At 36.0% G+C, this 20,632-nt stretch overlaps 3 protein-coding genes across 9 annotated transcripts; 2 read left to right on the forward strand and 1 right to left on the reverse strand.

Annotated features, from left to right (window-relative positions):
• The first annotated feature begins 85 nt into the window (after window positions 1-85).
• LOC124215982 (monocarboxylate transporter 12) lies at window positions 86-11,465 on the forward strand. 2 transcript variants are annotated; one of them, XM_069135788.1, is made up of 7 exons: window positions 86-1,234; window positions 3,228-3,412; window positions 4,234-4,412; window positions 7,681-7,909; window positions 8,063-8,189; window positions 8,289-8,468; window positions 8,663-11,465. In XM_069135788.1, exons 4-7 carry the CDS (start codon window positions 7,696-7,698, stop codon window positions 9,978-9,980), a joined length of 1,839 nt encoding a protein of 612 aa, XP_068991889.1. In that variant the 5' UTR covers window positions 86-1,234; window positions 3,228-3,412; window positions 4,234-4,412; window positions 7,681-7,695; the 3' UTR covers window positions 9,981-11,465. The 2 variants fall into 2 exon arrangements, with proteins under 2 accessions (XP_068991889.1, XP_046475932.1); XM_046619976.2 differs by lacking the exons at window positions 86-1,234; window positions 3,228-3,412; window positions 4,234-4,412 and adding an exon at window positions 4,715-4,992.
• Window positions 11,004-13,358, forward strand: LOC124215984 (serine protease easter-like). Its single transcript, XM_046619978.2, has one exon. The coding sequence runs from the start codon at window positions 11,004-11,006 to the stop codon at window positions 12,693-12,695; it is 1,692 nt and encodes a 563-aa protein (XP_046475934.1). The 3' UTR covers window positions 12,696-13,358.
• On the reverse strand, window positions 13,109-19,608 carry LOC124215981 (tyrosine-protein phosphatase non-receptor type 11). Of its 6 annotated transcripts, none has more exons than XM_046619970.2 (12): window positions 19,474-19,608; window positions 17,414-17,536; window positions 16,912-17,106; window positions 16,671-16,833; window positions 16,329-16,441; window positions 15,959-16,224; window positions 15,061-15,140; window positions 14,739-14,921; window positions 14,485-14,658; window positions 14,060-14,276; window positions 13,726-13,877; window positions 13,109-13,641 (listed from the first exon to the last, which is right to left on the reverse strand). In XM_046619970.2, the coding sequence occupies exons 2-12, from the start codon at window positions 17,488-17,490 to the stop codon at window positions 13,468-13,470; spliced, it is 1,794 nt and encodes a 597-aa protein (XP_046475926.1). In that variant the 5' UTR covers window positions 17,491-17,536; window positions 19,474-19,608; the 3' UTR covers window positions 13,109-13,467. The 6 variants fall into 6 exon arrangements, with proteins under 6 accessions (XP_046475926.1, XP_046475925.1, XP_046475929.1 ...); XM_046619969.2 differs by lacking the exon at window positions 19,474-19,608 and adding an exon at window positions 18,573-18,778; XM_046619973.2 differs by lacking the exon at window positions 19,474-19,608 and adding an exon at window positions 18,573-18,777 and having other exon boundaries at window positions 16,912-17,123.
• Window positions 19,609-20,632: the final 1,024 nt, after the last annotated feature.

Here is a 20,632-nt window from a genome sequence, read left to right on the forward strand (position 1 = left end):
AACTATTTGTAGTGTTTCGTTGTCAGATTCATATTTAAATTTGTGCGCTCATTCGGCTAAACTAAAATAGTGATTTACTTTCAATCTTCCGCAATGTTAACGCTCCTAACTTGAAGTTCGTTTTCCGCCCAATAAAACAAGTTTATTTTTTTTTTGTCGCTTCTAAGCAAAAAAATTTCCTCATACATGTGACACAAATTAACGACTAATCATGACTGTGAATAGGCATGACCTGAGCAGCAGTTAGTGAAAGTTAGTAAATGCGATTTTCCTGTTCATCCTCACTCCCTGCATCTTAGAAACTTGATAATTATTCTACGAACTCTCAACTCGCTGCATCATTTCCTTATACTAGTCAAGTTTTATTTATCACAATGTCCAAATTCTTAAGGCGTTAATAATTATCGGTAATTTGATTTATAATACAGTGCTCTGTAATTTTTGAAAGGTATAAATTCAAGCAACTGTTTTTCACCCTTTATAAGGTATCATTTGCAGGTTCTTATGAGGATGCCGGTATCCTGTTTGATCGGTAATTTCTGTGCAGAGTAATAAACCTCAGAGTGTTAAGTATAACGTATCAGAATGGCAATCAATGATTATAATCCTGTATTGAAGGAAGTTCAAACTGTCTTCTGCCAATCACACCAATTGGCTATATCTAATTTTAAACATAGCATAAAGTCTCTAAGCCCTGAACTCATTCCTGTCTAAATTGCATGTAAGTGGTTAATCACCCCTTGATTAAATTGACTATGATGCAAAAAATGTAACTGGTCAGTATTAAATGGGGCATAAACAAGAAGCCTGCAATACAATTTCCTGGAATAAGTTTGAATGATCTAGAGAAGTATTTTACATTATACAGCGATCTTGTGCAGATTTAATATTGTTTCCAATAGAAAGTTCTCGTTAGAAATTGCGAATCTCAAGCATATCAAAAATACTTTTATTCTTTAATGCGGACGGCAATATATTCTACAATAATATTTAATAACAAACTGGATTGACTTTATCTAAATGACTATAGATCTAAAATATATTTAGACCTACATGTATACACAACTAATTATATATGCTGAACTCAGTAATGCATTGAAGATAAGTGATAAGGCCATTGGCAATTATTAGCTTTGCAGGTACGTAATTCGAAAAGTTTGATAAAGTTGCGCTGACATAAGTTGAAAAAATTGGGTAGTGCGGGTCTGGTTTTTGAAGAGAACCTTTTACATGTGTAACTTATTATTGAAAATTATTTACTTTAATGTAATTAGTTTCGGTAAATGAATTTGTGACATATGTGCCGCACAAACATCATTCTCTAAGTCGATTACAACGAAAAATATTATGTAGATCTAATGTTTACGATATTTAGTGGAATTGAATTTCTGTTAGTTTTTTCAGGATATCTCTTAGTAGCATGTATTGAATTATATTAGTGTCTAAAAAGATTATCTAGAATACCTACGGATATATCTTGCGATAACGTTATTTCATCAGGCTTTTAATATAGTATTAAAATGATTTGATTTTGATATTCTGCTCGGAACACTGTTAGTTTTTTATGATATCGAGAAATTTTTACTTCAAAAGTTCACTGCATAAACGCATCATGCACAGGTAGATATGCAAAAATATGAATGTTAGATTTACTTAGTATTTTGAAACAGAATTGATGAAACACTGATTTCATCGGTCTCTTGTCGTCAGCTAATACTATCATTTCCTGAATCAATTTCCCCAACTTTCTTATGCAAGCATGACACGCATAACTGATGAAATTCATTACCCGCTCACATACGTGGATCTAGCTGTGTGGGTATCAATAATGCAATCCTGATTTCAGATTTTTCATACAAGTGTATGTATAATCTGCCATTGCCCTCAAATGTAACGTAAGATCTTCCATATTTGTAGTAGCGAGTATAACAGCGCCATGCTATACCGCGATAAACAGAAAATAAAACCAACAGCCTTTAAGGCTGTTTCTTACCACCACACACACTCACACACATGCTCCCAGTTGCCTCACTTACTAAACTCTTGCTCAAACAGGCGAGCTATTTTCATCAAACCAGTTTGGTTTCTTAAAAATAGTTAATGCAACGATAGAGATGGCATGGGAACCAGCTCTCAGCCACATTGCAAAGTGGTTGTTGAACAGAGAGAACCTCCGCCTCCCGCCAGGTAGGGCTCGCCCCAGGACAACATGCCATGCAAGGCTAACGCATCAAAACAAAATAGTCCATGAAAAAATAGTTTACTACCTGGCTGGGAAGAGCAGTAAATAACCCGTCAGCCCAGTCTTTTTGGCTTACCCTTTTTACAAGACTCTAATCTTTGATACACTTTATGTAAATTTAGAAACGACTTAAGGCAGTTAAGTTCTATAAATAGAAAGCATGGTGCTTGCAAAAAGTTTTCAACCCATTCTAGGAAAACCTGATACTTATTCATTGGTTTGATTGTGAACTGGCTAGAATTCTGAACATCTATTTAGATTAAATGATGGATAATTTGAGATGCTCAAGTAATTATTCTTGAGAATGAAATTGATAAGTCATTAGAATAAAATCTGTTGTAGAGGTGAAATTGCAAATTCTTTCGAATATATAGGAAATAATATTTTACATGAAAACAAATGTACGAGGCCACTGCAAAGAGATGATGTAAGATGAGTGCACAAATAGTAAATAATTTTTTAGTAGAAGATATTACTGTTACGCTAGACCCGCTAAACACAGTCATTGATGTACATAATGCGGAATGAGTTTACGACTGTAATAAATATAGTAGCCTGAGATAACAAAACAATCCGACTATGCATTAAAAAATTTTATCGCCAAAAATATCAAAATGACGAGATGAAAATGCATTAGAGATCTATCAGATATAATCACTTGAATAAATATAGAAAGAGTCACACAAGCATTGTGAGATTGTCAGGCAATATTATTACATCGTGACGCTATCATTAAATCGAGCAAAAAAATTACCAGATTGTGTGGGTGGGACTTAGATGTGCAAACGGTAAGTGAAGCCTGCAGATACCTCATGCACCCCCTCCGGCAAGCATAAAGGTGAAGTACAATGCAGCAGTGGCACATAGAAAGAGAAGCGATCAGCCCTGTTGAGTAAACACAATAGATAGATGATACGTGTGACCATGCTGGCTAATATTGGTTACTCAAGTTCAAGACTGGGTTGTTCTCTGTATCCCGATGAAGCAGAGTAGAGTGAAGGGGATACGAAGTGACGCTTGGAAGCCTTGTTAAGAACTTGGTAGTGGAATGGTTCATCGGTCGTTGTTACCTGAAGAAGAATCTCCCACCCTTCAGCAAATCTCCCCAATCCACTACCTGCAGAGTGCTGCTGCGAACCTTCCTCTTCAGACACCGTATCGAAACTCCAGGTCAGTGCACATTTTCTTGCTCGCCTCTACCACTTACTATTTCAGTAGACTAGATAAATTATCGGTAGCAAATTTATTAGAAAAATACAGTATTGTGTATTAGTTTGTGAACTTTTTTTACTCTTGTGCATTGCACTACTCTTAAAATATCAGAATGATTCACCACTGTTTTTCATTGTGCAATTCCGGCAATTACTTCAATTTTCAAAATGATCTCTTCGAGTCTGGCAAGTAATTTGAAGATTTCACAATTGATTGTGTTAGATGTGCTATAAGATTAGGTTTTGTTAGCAATCATTGGGTTGGCACATATATTTTAAACAGAGTAAATTGATCAATTACAAGTAGCCTTGCTGGCTTCAATATTCGATGCAACAGTGTAGTTAAAGCTTAATGAGCTTCCTGGTGTACCACTGTTACTAATTTTTTTAATAGCACAGGACGTATCATAGTTGCATAATTCTGTTACTGATAATTATTGAGATGAGAAATCACCATCAGTTTGTAGCACATTGTTGTTGAGCATAGAGTCATGGTATTTAGACTAGAACAAAAAGTTTCAATTACTTACACATCATAAAGTAAATTAGGCTTTGCAAACTTTTGTGAAAAAAATATTACCAATACACTCGGATGGTGAATTCTCAAAGTTTACTTTACCATGTGGTATACCACCGTTAGTATGTCAAAGAAAATACAAGATATTATCTAAGAAATATTATATCCACTTACTTAGATTAAATTCCTAGTCTATGATTAAAAGCTTTCTATTACATTTATGAAAGTTGAATACTACATCATGTACTGAAACCACTGTCCAGGTGCTGAAAGTATGGTCAATCAGAGTGACTTTTGCTAGCAGCGTCATGTATGTACCTACTAAAAGATAAACAAACTTCCCACTTAGAACGAGGTTGTTGAAGGTATAAAAAACAACTTGAAACGAGTTTTGGGTACTGTTGGATAACATATTGCTTATGGTACTTCAGCTTGCAACCAGGTAACAATCCATCTAATTAGATTACAGTAACTCTTTTTTTTGTTTGGATATATTTACCAACATAGTCCATCAATTGGCAAATATTGGTGTGCCCACCAGCACATTTCGCAGACAGTTCTTCTATAGATCTCAAATAATCTAGATTCAGCACATTTAAAGCACAAAATCATGAAGGTTGCAAATCTGTTACTGACAATGTTATATTGTTGAACTTATCACATTTTATTAAAATAATTGACTAAAAATTATTTATATTACTTAGTTTTAACATTAAACCAACAGATGTACGTTGAGCTATGTTATATAGTTGCTTCAAACCTTTTTGTAAACCAAATACGTGGTCTGTTAGTTAATATCTTCAATTTTTCTTCGCAACACAGTATTGTTTCAATTACTAATTTATTCTAACGTTTTGAATTGCGACTTTGTATGCACCATTTCAGTGAACGCAGCCATAATCGAATTAATTAGTATTCGGCGAAACGCAATAAATAGCGCTAGCGTGCAACATGTGAGATATATACTTCGGTGTAAATGGCTGCGAAGTGTTTTTTTTGTTAAAGTGATTAAAATTTGAGTGGTAAGTACCTTCTCGTGTAGGATATAATCGCTGTACCTCAATATTGCATCATTGCGGAAATGCAAATAATTGTTTAAAATAATTAATGAATGTTATTTCAAAATGCATTTCATTAAAATTTTATGCAATCTACTTTTCACTTATATAAACTTGATAAATTGCGTCTAAGATGGCCTACAACAATATAACGCACACCTTTATTCGAAAACATTATTTCGGGACCTTTTCCGGATTTGAGAGGCATTCAGCGTACATCTGTTAAACTTGCTACTTATTTTTGTTTATATATTTTTTTACATTCTAATTGTAAGTAAAAACGTACCATTCAAACGTTATTTCTACGTGACTGTATACTACTGCTATACTAGTAAGATAAAGTACAAGAACTTATGTAACTATCTACTTAAGACATGAAAATGTTGATATGTTTTGTAGAACTTTAAAAGTTGACTTAAACTGAGGTTTAATAAATATTTTGATTCACATTCACGCATCTGATAATTCGAAAAATTTATGCAGATATTTCGTCATTTTGGGGAACGTTAATAACGTTTCGTGAACGCCTGATCGTATACGAGAACAGTCTCACGGAAAAAAAACCAACTTGAGTGTAAACTCGTACCCCCAATTCATAAATAATGATGAGGGTACGAATTTACACCAAAGTTGAGGGCTTTTTTTCTGTGAGAGCATTACCAAAAACGAATTAACGACCGAGAATAATAGATTTTTTTTACCAAACATCTTGGAAAATTACAATTATTGTTATTTCATTGCATATAAAAGTAATCAGCTGTTAAAAGTATATAATTTTGTTCTAAAATCGTCTGTTATGATGGAAATCCGTAACTTTATGTTACATCACTGACATGTCTTTCGTTTTCAAATATTCAAGACATGATATATGTCGATTAAAAGAAAAACATTTTGTGTATTAAAAACTAGCAACTTTTTCTTTTTTTTTTTTACGAAACGTCCCGGTCTTGACTGCAATTTATGATATGTTACCCATAAATAGCTCTTAATTAACGTAATTTTAAATTCTAAGCATGCTCGTTTCGAATATTTACAACAGACCCATCTAGCAATGATCCGAGCCAATTTTCACGAGGATAACTTTAAAAACATTATCATTCAAATTCGAAGTTAGAATTCGCCACCTTCGCGATTTTGTGCTTTACAACATGTAACATTAAGGTAATATTGATGTGATATCATTAGAATGTTTTTGTGATATTAATACTTTCAGTCCGATGCGATCTTTCAATAGTTCCGCTTTTCTAGTTTTATTCGTGAAAAATTTCCCCCACTACTCATTTGTCAGAGAATTAGGGACGAGCTCGAGTTTCGTGTACCCACTTCTAAATAGTTCCGCCAGTCGAAAATTTTTATCATTCGTATTTCGAACTATAAGAGCGGTCGGAACCATTGATAGGTAAGTTCAAAAGTCTCGCCGGCGAACCTTATACATGCAGTGATGACGGAACACCGATTTGTGGAAAAACTCTTCAATTGACCCCGGAACTATTGAGAGATAGGACTCTATTCGTATTTTTCATTATATTGCCATCCAAATTTGTCTCTCAAGTTTACCTCAAGTTTTTCCAAATTTCCATATTGAGCTATCTTACTTGTTGCTATTTTATGTTCAGTGTGATTTGAATAATGACAGACGTTTTAATGTAGTACGATTAACAATACAGGGAAATTCTTGTAGATTGAAAATAATTAACAGGTACTAAACAAGGAACAAGATGTCAAGGTATACGATTAGCATGGGAGCAAGTGCACGGGTTATTCTATGGTGAAAATTTTTCTGTCTTTATATCCCTATTGAAAGTGGTCATGTGTTAAATCATAAAATGTTGTCAAAGAATTCTGCTTGTAATTTATTACATGATTTATCTTGTAAATTCGATAAAATATATAAGAAATCATATAATAAATTACAAAACATTTTATGATTTAATATAGCATGAACATTTTTAGTACGATACAGTTGACTGCAAATATCGAATCATTTACTACGTGGATTTTTCACGATATCTCGACGTTTCAACGTCTAAAGATTCACCTCCGACATTTTTTGGATGGATGCTGTGTGTATGTGTGTGTATGTACGTATTTATGTATGCATGTGATCAATTTTTTTGTTCGACGATGTCTCGAGAACGAATTACCGAGTTTTTACGATTTTGATCCGGATCGGTTCAGTACTTTTCAAATTATTCAAATAACAAAATTCCGGGAAATAAAGTAAAAATTATACCTTGAGAACGGATGAACGGATTCGAACGAAAATTGGTACCACAGGGTTTTTAGGGACGCTGATCACGGATCTAAAGTCAGATTTGCAAAATTTAAATTTTGCGTACTCGATAAACTGAAAAAAATAAAATTAATAACAGTTCGATTTTGATGAAAATTGGTATTATTATTATTACTATTACTATAATTATTTCTATTAGTATTTCAGCTTCAAACAAGTTCAAAAACGGAAAGTTCAAAGGTTGGCTTGCGACCAGCCTAAGCCCGCTTCTTACTTGTAGAAATTGAGACTTTCACAAGAATTGTAAATTCTGCAAATAGAAATATTTAGCTACTGGTTACTTTATCACGTGCAAGCACAACCACACGTAGAATTTTTGAACCATTAATACATTTTCAATATGCGTAATTAATTTACAGATTTTCTAATTGACTATGGCAGTAAAAGCAAAAAAAACGAAGCTGGTACCTCCTGACGGAGGCTGGGGCTGGGTCGTTTTATTCTCAGCATTAACTGTTAACTTTCTTATCCCTGGAACTGTGAAGTCGTTCGGTGTGCTGTTTGTAGAATTTTTGCAAGTTTTCAAAGCATCCCCTACAGCAGCGTTATGGATGCCAGCACTCTGCTATTTTTTATATAGTTTTTTAGGTATGTTTTAGTTAATAAATGCCAACTACAATCGAATATTACGTAAATTTTAATAATACGTACACATGGCATCTTTCAATTTAGACATCGTTGGTTAAAATTTATACCTATTTAATTTACGCTCGTTGTTTCAATTTCATTTTATACTTTCAGGTCCGTTATCAAGCATTCTGTCGATGAAATATTCTTACCGAACTGTTACGCTTATTGGTGGTACATTTGCTGCAGGAGGAATGATGCTGAGTTATTTCGCAAATTCCGTCAGTTATCTTTATCTCAGGTAAATTAAGTTATTATATAGATATATTGCTGTATAAACTGGTATTACTTTTTATTCAAGTCATTCAATGTAATTAATGTGCATTGTATTTTGTTTCAGTTATGGAGTAATGGTTGGCATTGGAGCAGGTTTATCATTTCCTCCAACAGTATACATAGTTACCGCTTATTTTGAAAGATTACGGGGATTTGCTAACGGGCTCTGTATATCCGGAAGTGCTATTGGGACTATTGTTTTACCACCTTTCCTACAGTATCTACTTGATCATTTTGGATACAGGTAAGAGCAATGTTTAGCAAATAATCAAATCTGTCATTATTAAACCCTGCTATCTAATAAAACGTGTCACCTACTTGAGAATTTCTTTATCTAAACGTTTTGAATAAATTTTCCACCTTTTAACTAGTCACAACCTTTTCATTTGCCGAACTTGATATATATCATTTTTCAAATGATAAATCTTATCTTTTCAGAGGAGCTGTATTACTCATGGGTGGTATCACCTTAAATACATGGATTTGTGCTCTGTTATATCACCCTGTCGAACAACACATGATAAGAGTTCCTATTACGCCGGAGGATGGAGTGGATAACGAAGCATTGACTTTGGACGAAATGCCCAGTAATGAGAAATCGAATAACATTTTAAAACAAGAGAGCTTCAAATCCACTAATGAAATTGATATGTCAATTTCTGGAAATTTGCATTTCCTGAATTTGGCCCAAGCACTAGAGGGAGTTCAAAACTCTTCACTTATCAACGAAAGAAACGAGGGATTAGATGAAAAAGAAGACGTAAAACTTAACGAAAGTTCTGATATTGCTACAAACGGAATACGCAATACAGCATTTGATAATTCCAATGTAGAACCTAAAGACAATATTGTGACTGGCAAGAGTGTGAACAGTGCTTGTCCCAATACACCGCACATAAGTAGAAATAGTTCAATGCGACACAGCTGTTTAAATTATGAAAATTATCGTGTCTCTCGTCAACATAGCATTGTTTCTGAAATGGGTACTATAGCTTTAAACCAAAGATTAAATGTTCCTGGAATGTTCAAGTGCCTCTTCCAAACCCATTCGTCTAAAAGGAAAAATACCACAGCTGCAGATATAGAACAAGTAAAACAATCCAACAGCAATGACTCGGAAAGCGAAGCAGCAATGAAAGATAAAAAAAATTTCTTTGATTTTAGCGTCTTGAAAGATCCAATTTACCTACTTATCCTCATTTCAAACTCCACCTCTGCAATAAGTAATACGAATTTTATGATATTATTACCATCATATGCAATATCGCAAGGCTTTGATAAAAATATGTCAGCTCTATTACTGTCCATTGTTTCTGCCTTAGATTTGGTTGGGCGCATAGGTGGATCATCCTTATCAGACATCGATTTCATACCAAAGTATTACTATTTTGTGGGTGGACTTGGAATGAGCGGTATTGCCTTAGCTTTACTTCCTATGGCCACCAGTTACACAATGCTATCATTTTTTTGTGCTTTATTTGGACTTTCGTCGGGAATGTATATTGGAATAACAACTGTGATTTTAGCAGATATGCTTGGCACTGAGAAATTAACATCGTCTTATGGGATTTCTTTGTTTGTTAATGGTGTGCTTCAGCTGATTGGTCCACCGCTTTGTGGTGTAATTTTTGAGCAAATTGGTTCATACAAACCAATATTTCTAGCATTTGGAATTATACTGATATTGGGGACTGCTTTATGGGCGCTATTTCCCATGATAAAGCGAAACCACAGAAAAGAAATAGATAGCGAATAGACGAATTTATCTAGACAACTAGACACAATTATGGTAATTCTATAATTTTTTGTTATAGATTTGGACACAAACCTTATTTTTTAACTCATAGCTATAATTTTTAATCCATACGTTTATGTATTCGACTCTCAATCTTTTAATCCCTAAACATATCCCTAGTATTAATTCTGGAACTGATCGTGTTATGGGAATCTTTCTGATTACTGCAAAAAGCACTTATTTTATTGTATGACAAAGCATATTGCATTTTGCTCCTGTATAAGGATTTTGCACTGTTGAATTGCACTTAAGTTAGCGTAAGGTAATAGCATGAATGCAGTTAGTTGAATTGACATTAAATTTTTTATTTACTGATTCTGCACGGTTAAATTCGTATTTATTTCTAGTCATGTATATTTAAGAATGTACAAACACATGAAGCCGTCCGTCACTTGTTGATACTCCTTACCTTGTGTAGTAACTAGTAAGTAGGAGGAACTATGAAGGGTAAAATTTATCCACCATAAAAGTAAAATTTGCTATGTACTTCAAGAGTATAATAAAGTACTAATCGCCATCTGATGGATTTACATTCGAAGTGTACTTACATATATTTCATTGGTACCCGGTGATGATTATAGCATTTAGTGCAAAATACTGCCAAATAAAAGTTTTATGGAGCTTTCCGTTGATAGTCACAGTCAAATGCCTGTACAACTACATCAATTAATTTCTATATCGAACTCGGCATTTCCTTAAAATACAATCTAAAACCAATACGAGTGCATAAATATGTAATCGGTAACTTCTACAATTCAAAATGTAATCACGTGGTCAGGCTATGGCCCAGAACAATATAAATATCTATTTTTAGAATGTGACGGATTAAACATAAGTATGTAAACGGCCGTTAAAGTATCGTCGGTCAGTGTCTACTTACGTTCGTACACAAATAAGTAACTGTACCAGGTGATGCGAAGTTTACTAGTACAGCAACGGATTTGTCAAAACAGTGCTCGCTGCGACGATTATTAACAGTGAATAATGAACCCGCTACATTTGATATTTGCGTTTTTAGTGATACGGATTTCCGCGGTGGATTCGGAAAATTGCTTAACATATAAGGGCACAAGAGGGACCTGTGTCAACATAAAGCAATGCCCGTTTCTGCTGCATCTCTTAAGAAATCGGAAATCATTCTCAATCACGAGCTTAGCGATAGAACAATTAACCAAATCTAACTGTGGCTTTGAAAAACTCGATCCGAAAGTATGTTGCAGTAGTGATCTCGACGATAACGATGATTCCCCGCTTCAAAAGCTGCCCACCCCAACAGACTTAATTTCGAACAATATGATCGGCTTATCGAAAGAGACCTCTTGCCGGACGGGAGGTGGCGATGAAGGCAGGTGTATTAATGTCAACGAATGTCCTTCACTGTACGCAATTCTGAGACAAGAATCATCAGTGACCGGTACCGGTTTGCAAGTACTAAAGCGATCGCTGTGCGGGTTTGAAAAAATGACTCCTAAGGTCTGCTGCAGTGATATTTCGCTACCCTTAGAATCTATCACCTTATCATCGGGACCAGATCACCTTACGCCAAGTCACTCGACCCGAGAGGAATGCGTCACTCCACGAGGTACGGAAGGCTCGTGTGTTAACATAAAACAATGCCAATCACTGTTCAGACTACTAAAACAATCGTACAGATTATCGTACGAGGTTTCACAGAGGTTGAACGAAGCGCATTGCGGATTTGAAAAAATGGACCCGAAGGTTTGTTGCGAGAATGAAGAAGCCAGCCCATCAAGCACATCAAGTCCACCGGTCGTCGATCGGCCGATTGACCAGCAGGAGATTCCATCGCCGCCGGATGTAACCAATCATCCTAATCTCGGCCTGCTTGAGCACGACGTTTGCGGTCCTATACCAGAGGCGAAAATTATCGGTGGTGCAAAAACTACCGTCTTCGAATTCCCGTGGATGGCTTTAATCGCCTACGACTCGGGCTCTGTACTTCCGGAGTTTCGCTGTGGCGGTTCTCTGATTACAAAGAAACACGTTTTAACCGCTGCTCATTGCGTAACGGCGCTACCTGCGAATCTACGTCTGGTCGGAGTACGGCTTGGGGAACACGATCTGTCGAAGGAAAGGGATTGCGAAACGGACGTCAACGGGTTGGACATAAACTGCGCTCAAGATTATCAAGATTTTTCTGCAGTGGGAGTGGCGGTGCACCCGGATTACTCGAGGGTACAACAGAACGATGACATTGCTTTGATTCTGTTAGACGAGGAGGCGGATTTCAGCGCAGCAAATGTGCGGCCAATTTGTTTACCCGTCGTTCCGACGATGACATTGCATTCAAAGATGATCGTGACGGGCTGGGGTGCGACAGAAACAGGCCCGCGAAGCGAAATTTTGCAGAAGGTCACTTTGCCAATCGTTCCCAACGACGTATGTGCCAGATTGTACAGAGAGCGGAACGTAAGAATATCGTACAAACAAATATGCGCCGGAGGCTCGAATCGGTCCGATTCATGTTCCGGAGATAGCGGCGGTCCGCTTCAAGCTCTAGGGATATACAACAGGCAGCCAAGAAACATTCTTTATGGGGTGGTTAGTTTCGGACCAAGAGATTGCGGAATAGAAGGGGCTCCCGGGGTTTACACGAACGTTCCATATTATATGGATTGGATTTTAAATACGATAGGAACAGAGATATATGACTAATCATTAATGAGTAATATACGTTGACGCATTAGTGTGGTATCAGAAATTTGATGCTACGTATATAATATGACATATCCTTACACGTTCACACACGTGAGAAGAACTTCGATGTATCGTATTACGCTGTACGCATATGTTATCGCTAATAAGTTGTATATTTGTACAAAATTTTATTTATTTTAACTGTATATAAGTGTCATTGCCGATATTGTGTCACCTATGACATCCGTATTATTAGTATTTAAAGTCAATATTATCAGAACTTCTTTATGCTCAATTGTTTTCCATTTGACGTTTCACCGAAAATAAAAACAAAATTCTTGACTCGACTACTGGCCCAGTTATACAGCTATTACTCATTCCCTAATCCATATTGAGTATGTATGCTGACCGGAATTTAGTAATAACAGAAATAGTTGCCATAGGGTCTTTATTTCATATTATAAATATAAATGGACAGAGAACGTTGACTTTTCCCAACATAGCATAATTTCATGTACGGGCAATTAGTTACGACAGATAAACAACGTATATCGTCTCTGTAAGCAAGTTAACCTTCATTCCCTTTCTCTCATTTCGCCAATTGAAAATTGTAAAAGGAATAAGTGAGTCTGCTCTTTGTGCACACACTCAAGATCATAAGCAATTATCTCGATATTACGTGTTACCAGAGAAAAAGAGCATATCAATATCACTTGAAAGAAAGTAGTAAGTAATTTCTTCTCTCAGTCTGTAAAGTGTTCATTCGCGGCTGATCCAATAACATGCCGAGTTACTTTGGCCTAAGCGAACCGACTGTAGTGGAAAGTGTGATATTCGTCGGGGTTGGGAAAGCAACAAGAGTTGGCGTAGGAGATGAGGCATCTCCTGATCCACTACTTACTGCAACATTGGTTTCATCGGAATATCGGATGTTTGTGTACTCACGACCCAACTGTGATGCTTTCTGCAATGTTGTTAGTATGCATTTAGAAAAGTAACATATTTTTGTAAAGGCGATGCAATTGATACTGAAAAATCAAAATAATACCTGCTGTGCCAACATGCGTTGTGAAACTGTTTCAATGTAGTGTAGAACAGCTAGATACACAAACTTGTACTGAGCTTCGGTCTGAACCATTCCTGAGCGTTGGCTTCGCACCTTTTGAATTGTACGTTGGATGTCGATTTCACATTCCAGTCCTTAAAAAAAAAAATACATGTATATCTGCATATTCTACTATACGAAGAACTGCTGAATTCACAAAGATATTGGGGGGGGGGGGGGCATTCATTTTGAAGACAGGAGCAAATATTCTTGATAATTGTGACCAGTGTGTTGCAGTAAAATAATCCCGAGGATTCTCTATAATGAAGATATTTACCATGTCGTTTGATTTGATCTAAGATCATGTCGATGACAATAAAAGTGCCTGTGCGTCCGATACCAGCACTGCAGTGTACAAGAATGGGTCCGATTCCAGGAGCACCAATATTATTGCTACTAGGCACAGCAGCCGCAGCAATTTGTCTGGCATTCACGTCGTGGAGAAAGTTCAAGACGCAGCCAGGGTCCGAAGGGACTCCATGATCCGGCCACGCCTGCCAATCGTTTTCGTCTATTATTTATTATTATAATAGTTTATTAATTATTATTCTTGTTATTATCATGATCACAGATAATTTTAGTTACATCTAACAACGTATGTAAAGATCGACAAACGTACGTCACCATTAACCAAGACAGATTGTTGCTAAAGCATTCAAATATTATGTAAATTATGAATATAAAAAGAAAATCAATATGTACTTGAAAGTGGTAATGGTAAATTTTTCTGGGTTCAGAATGCTGCGGTTTGACTCCACTTAGGAGAAACTCGCGAAGAGTATAATCCGCTGTTGATATATGACCAAAAGTGCGCACTCTCCATTCGCCATATTCAGCTTGCTCACCTTCCTCTGGCCAATAGCGAGCACACTTGTTCTGAAATATAAACGATTATATAAGAATCAAGAAACTTGGATTCGTATTTTCTTATGCTCTGGAATTTGATTTCTGAATACCTTTCCCCTCTCCATCTCCTTTGTTGTCATCACAATAACACGAGTATTTTCTTGGTATACCATGTGCCAGAAATCTTGAATAGTATTAGGAAGGCACCCTTGAGTAGCTATATAACATTTGGTTGATGATCCAGCATCACCCACTCCAGCACCAGTGGATGCAGCATTATCACCTTCTTCAGTCTACGTTACATTTCAAATTTTATATAAAACGTGAAAGAGTAAACATTTTAATTACAAGTTATGGTTAGATTTTTCAGTAAGTGAATTTTTGATTAATATGAAATTGAAATGGAAAAACCAATGACATATAACGACATACTCGTATATAGTTGGCATTGATGTAGTCAGCCCCTGGAGTATTAGGATCCACATCTTTTAAGCGTACTCTTGTGTGATCAACTGAAAGAGTTATAAGTAAAAATATGTTAGTAATATTTGAAATTTAGACTATGTGACTTGGTCACCATCTTCATAGACATTTTCAGTTTCAAAGTTTCAATCTAATAATTGTCATATATACATTGAATTAAATTATTATAGTACGAGGGCCCACGACTAAATCCACAGATCTCGGTAGACTAGATGACCCTAGATCTAACTAGGCGGGTAGTAACGCTCAGAAGGCCTAGCAGCTTCATGGGGGACTATTTCTACTATCAAAAAAATTTTAAATAAACATAGAGGATATTATCACATCCTATCTAATCTTGAAAATGTACACAGATTTTGTTATTTCATTACTAAAATTTCGGTTTTTAGACATTCTGCTCATATTGTCTGACCTGGCTGCATTTTCAAGACTGTCAACAAATCTAACCCAAGTGTATCATAGCATGCCGGTTCAAACCTGTTTTGAACCATTCTTATGGCTTCCCAGGTTACAAAAATACCGTTTTCAGACATTTTCAATACTGCTTATAATGCCCATTAAAATTAAATTCTACCTCAATTTGTCTGATATTAATTTTTTCTTCATCTGGGCAACTTATTTCTTATGTCCAATAGTTTTCAGACGGGATGCTACGATACAGTTCAATTAGATTTTTTGATAATTTTGAAAATACGCTCAGATCAGCGACTGCACGCAATATGCTTGAAATTTGCATTTTTGGGTTCCGGGTGAAATAATCCATCGATTTTAAACAGTTTTGGCTGAGATGCTATGAGACCAAAATTTTGGTTGTAGGGTCTCGTACTATAATAGATAATAGTCTTACAAGGTAATATATTCTTGTAGCGATTTTTTGCTCGGTTCTCCGGACGTTGACCTTCCTTTCGAGAGAATAAATGACCACATTCAAGTTGCTGCAACGACTCAAATTCTTCCCAAAAGCCAGCTTTTCCTTTGACAGAACCCCCCGCGCCATTTCCTGTTCCATTAGTGCAACCCCCAGAAGCATTGTACCACCCGTTCTCTTTATGCAACTGTCGTACTCTGCTCTCAATTCCGCTTGCATTAATACGAGTTGCATTGAATGGTTGCCTGAAAGAAGAAAGTCGCATAGAATTATCAGTAGAGTTACACTTAGTATATGTAGATAAGAACGATAGTTTTATCCTAAAAAATAAGAAACGCTAGTCACTTACCGCAGGTGAACAACAGTTCCACTTGTTTCTACCATTGGATTGCGTTTATAATGTTCTATAAGATCGCTTAAACTGTCAAATTTATCACCGCCGCCTACGTCAAATCCATTGTCCTGCAACATTGATTAGTTGTTTTTTTTTCTCTAGTTTAGGTATGTAAGTATATCTCAAATCGACTGACAAATGGAATAGGGCTGGGAACTACCAGCAAGTAAACTCTACTAAGACAAAGCAATTGACCAAGAAGACTAAGTTTGCTCGTTAACTCTCAGTGACGAATCGGAAATATTATAGATTTGCAGTTCCCTGACATAGGAGTTAGACGAATATAACAATAATGACCTGTGAACGTATCATGACGTGAGTTACGCGATCGTCGGTGCGCACGGACAAAACAAAATCACCCGGCTTGCTTTGAGATTCTCGCACAAGAAATGAACCGTTTTTTCCACGTTCTACCATCAATCGTTCTGCTTCTTTTCCCGACAGGTGTCCGTGAAACCACCTATGGAAAGTTCAATCAATAACTTGAGTCTAGGTCAAATCAAAAGTTTGACAGATGTGTAAAAAGAATAACACATACCTCTCAGTAGTTGGATCTGCGCAGTTTAGAGGATATCGCAGTTCAATCACTTCTCCATTTTTCTCGCGTAATTGTCCACCATTTTCCATATAGTACTGGACAAGCTCGGACAATGTTGCAAACTTTTCTCCACCATAAAGATCGTAAAAATCTCCTGTATTCTGAATTTTGATATGGGTCACTTCCCCATTTCGTCTAAAAATCATGCCGCTCTTTTAAGGCAATCAACACCAATAGTGAAAAGTGCTTGAACGCTATTAACACTACTACACTTATGTGACATGTAGATGTAAAAGCAATTTCAATATATTAGTCTGGTTATTTGATTATTACTCGAAATTATAAATAACTGCACATCATACACATAATATCATACAATAATTTCTAAGCACATAAAATATCAAGCAAATAAGTTAAATGCTGCTACTGATTATAAACTTGAATACACATTTAAAAATTGTCAAAGCAGTCTCATAACAAGAAGAAGAATATTTTTACTCACCTCACTGACAGTGTGAAGTTTGCAGGATTAGATGAACTGGGCCTTGCTAAGAAAGAGCAGTCATATCCACGTCCCATCAACAATTTTTCCGCTTCCAAACCTGATATATTGGGATGAAACCATCTGTCGAATGCAGTGATATATAACTTTCGACGACTGTACTTTGCTTGAGTAATATAATAATTCTCTTATTACATCAATATTTTAGTTCACAAAGGATAAGAAAGGCCGTCAGAGCTGCTTGTTAGAAACACAGCGTCTGTATCTTATCAGAATATATATTACTCGATTAACCTCGAGCCAAATTAAGGCGTGGATGCATCACTGCATGCCTTGCATCACTCTGTCATCGATGGTTGCAATGGAAAAATAATCTATATTCATTTAAACCAGATTCCTTCCACAGCACAAAAAAGGTATTACTCAAGGCCAATGGATGCTAATACTATACGAAGTTGCAATGATAGAGCCTACAAGTTACTCTACGGCGTATTTATCTAATTTTGAATAACTTATTCTCTGACGTAGTTATTGACTGCAAACAATAAACTGTATTACAATTATTATATTAGCAAATTAATAAAATGTAGAACAATGTGTGATTAATTGAAAAAGAAACTTGCTTGTATTTGCCAGTTTGTTTGTAAATAATGAGATGCGTTTACAATGTACAGTCAGGTATAGAAAAAGTACCGTATACGTCCGAGTGTAATATTTACATTAAAATTTGTATCCTACCATCTCAGGTTATGAATACTAATCTCAATGTGATTGAAATGACTCAAAGACAGAATGTGGTTGCAAAATAGGCATCGTTGAGCACCTACTCGACCATAATTAACCATGAGTAAACGAGGCATTGAGAAATTATTGACAAATAATTTAGCTACGCGTCATCAATGCATTAGCCTCAAAGTTAGTATGCGTATTGTTAGTTAGGTTAATCATTCGTATATAGTCTTGCGAAATGCGATAGTTAATGGTGTAATTTGATGAAATTAGAATAAAGATGTTTCGCGAACCGAAAATCTTAATTTAGGTTGATTAATTCAGGTACAATTATAGCCAGTGGATATTTAAAATGACACACAACTGAAAGCATCGAGTACGAGTGGCGTATTTTTTCCCCTTTCTATGCAATTACCATAACGTGCCTCACCTGCGGGATGCCATGTCGCAACTACGATTGTAACCAGTCAACATTTACTGCTTCATTGTTTCAGTTTTAACAATGAAAATCGTAACTTGCAACGTCAGTAAACTGCGAGTGAAACTCTTTTCGAAAACTGACACCAACCTGACATTTTCAAGTGTCAACGAAAACAAAAAAACGGCCACACTGGACACTGAGAGCCAAAGGGATATTACTATGCAGCCTATAGAAGGGTCATTCGAATTACCGATTTAAAATTTCTCGTCAGTTGCATGCTCGTACCGCTGTTAGACGACGATCGCTACTCACTAATACGAGGAAATATCATAAGTTGAATTCCCTTCACCACAATACAAAAAACGAGGAGTTTGGTAAAAAATAAGTGTATGCATTGATTTTTATGCAGAAATTAAAATTCAACGGATAGAAGCTGCATGAAGAAATACACGATGCTGTACTCCTTCTTAACCGACGGAAATTTATTTTATAACAATTTCTTCGATTTACTAGCAAATAGAAACGTGTAATTGACATTCTTTCTCATATTAGATAATTTACAAAGAGCGGAATGGCATATTCGAATACCTCATGAAACTGAAAGTACTGTTAGGTAGTTCCGTTTTAAATATATTTGAAAAACTATTCCTGGTTGCCGACCGTTGACATTAGCGCCTTGCCGAATAAGAGTAAGCGTTCGGCTGTTCAACAGTAGGCGTTGGTAGCCCAGTAGGTACAGCAGTTCGAATTGTATGATATATGATTACATGAAGTGAATGTAGGACATAAATGGAGTAAGGAAGTTAGAACTGCTGATATGAATTATGAAGTTGAAGTGACGCAATCATGACATCACGACTTCTTCTCATAACATGGAAAGCATATTGAGATGTCGTTGTCAAAAGCTTACTTTGTGAAACCGTATTTCTATTCCAGGATTATTTATTTTCTGAAAGGCCGGGATACGTCATTCCTACACGTTAAATCCTACGAAACATTTTACGTGACCGAACCACACATAGCTGCACATAGTAACTCAAATCACAAGTATCGCGCCGTATATACCGTTGACTGAAGATATGTAAAGACGTTCAAACCTTGGCGAATATTTTCTCTGGCCAGGTGGGTTCGGCGGTAATACTACTGTCAACTCGACTCATTGTCAGTTCCATACTGAGTTTACCTAGGCGTACTTCGTATTTTTTTCTTACGTTGTTAGAATAAGTTCGCTATTTTTTAAACCATTACTACAGATACTACGAATTGTCGTATAATTCCTTCGCTATCCAAAACCATTGTGATTCGAATTAGGTGTAGTTCGATCACGTGTAGGAAAATTTTATGTATGATTGAACGGGTAGAAAAGAAAGCTTTTCACCTTACAGAAATGATTTACGAGTACCCTCTTATTATACCTATACCTACTTATAGGTATGTATACTAATCATGGTGGAAGAATTACATGATGCATATCTGTAGCCACATATGCGCATGTAAAAAAGAAGAAAAATGTTACATTAAGATAATTATTTATACACATATCATCGACGATCCTAGAATATTTGTGCATTGCCAGTATCGCTGTAGCACTGCTATAGCTACAGCGTGATAATACAGCAAAACCAAATTGGTTTCTTACCACAGAAGTAGTAATAAAACCTTTGAATTTTTTGTTCGATACTATTAATATTACTATCATTTCTGTTCCCAAGTATTGCAATCATGTCTACACTCTGGTGTGTATCGTTAAGTGCGATACGGAATTGATTCTGAATGAGTTTATATTTTAACTTTTGCTTTATATCGTCGGCTGAGAGCACCAATATACTATTTCAGATTTTTGTTCGACAAAACCTCATCTTAGAATTTCGTACAAAAACGTCGTATATCCTGAAAGATCACTTTGGACATACAATGTTATTCAACGCAATTCTGAGATAGGGTTTTGTTGAACCAAAATCTGAGATAAGGTTTTGTAGTACCAAATTCTTAGATAAGCATTAGAAGCTGTATTTATGTTTTTATCGCATATTTCTGCAATGAATTTTGACTTCATAATGAAAAACGGT

Source organism: Neodiprion pinetum, chromosome 4 (genome assembly GCF_021155775.2).
Source record: "Neodiprion pinetum isolate iyNeoPine1 chromosome 4, iyNeoPine1.2, whole genome shotgun sequence".
Taxonomy (NCBI): Eukaryota; Metazoa; Arthropoda; class Insecta; order Hymenoptera; family Diprionidae; genus Neodiprion; species Neodiprion pinetum.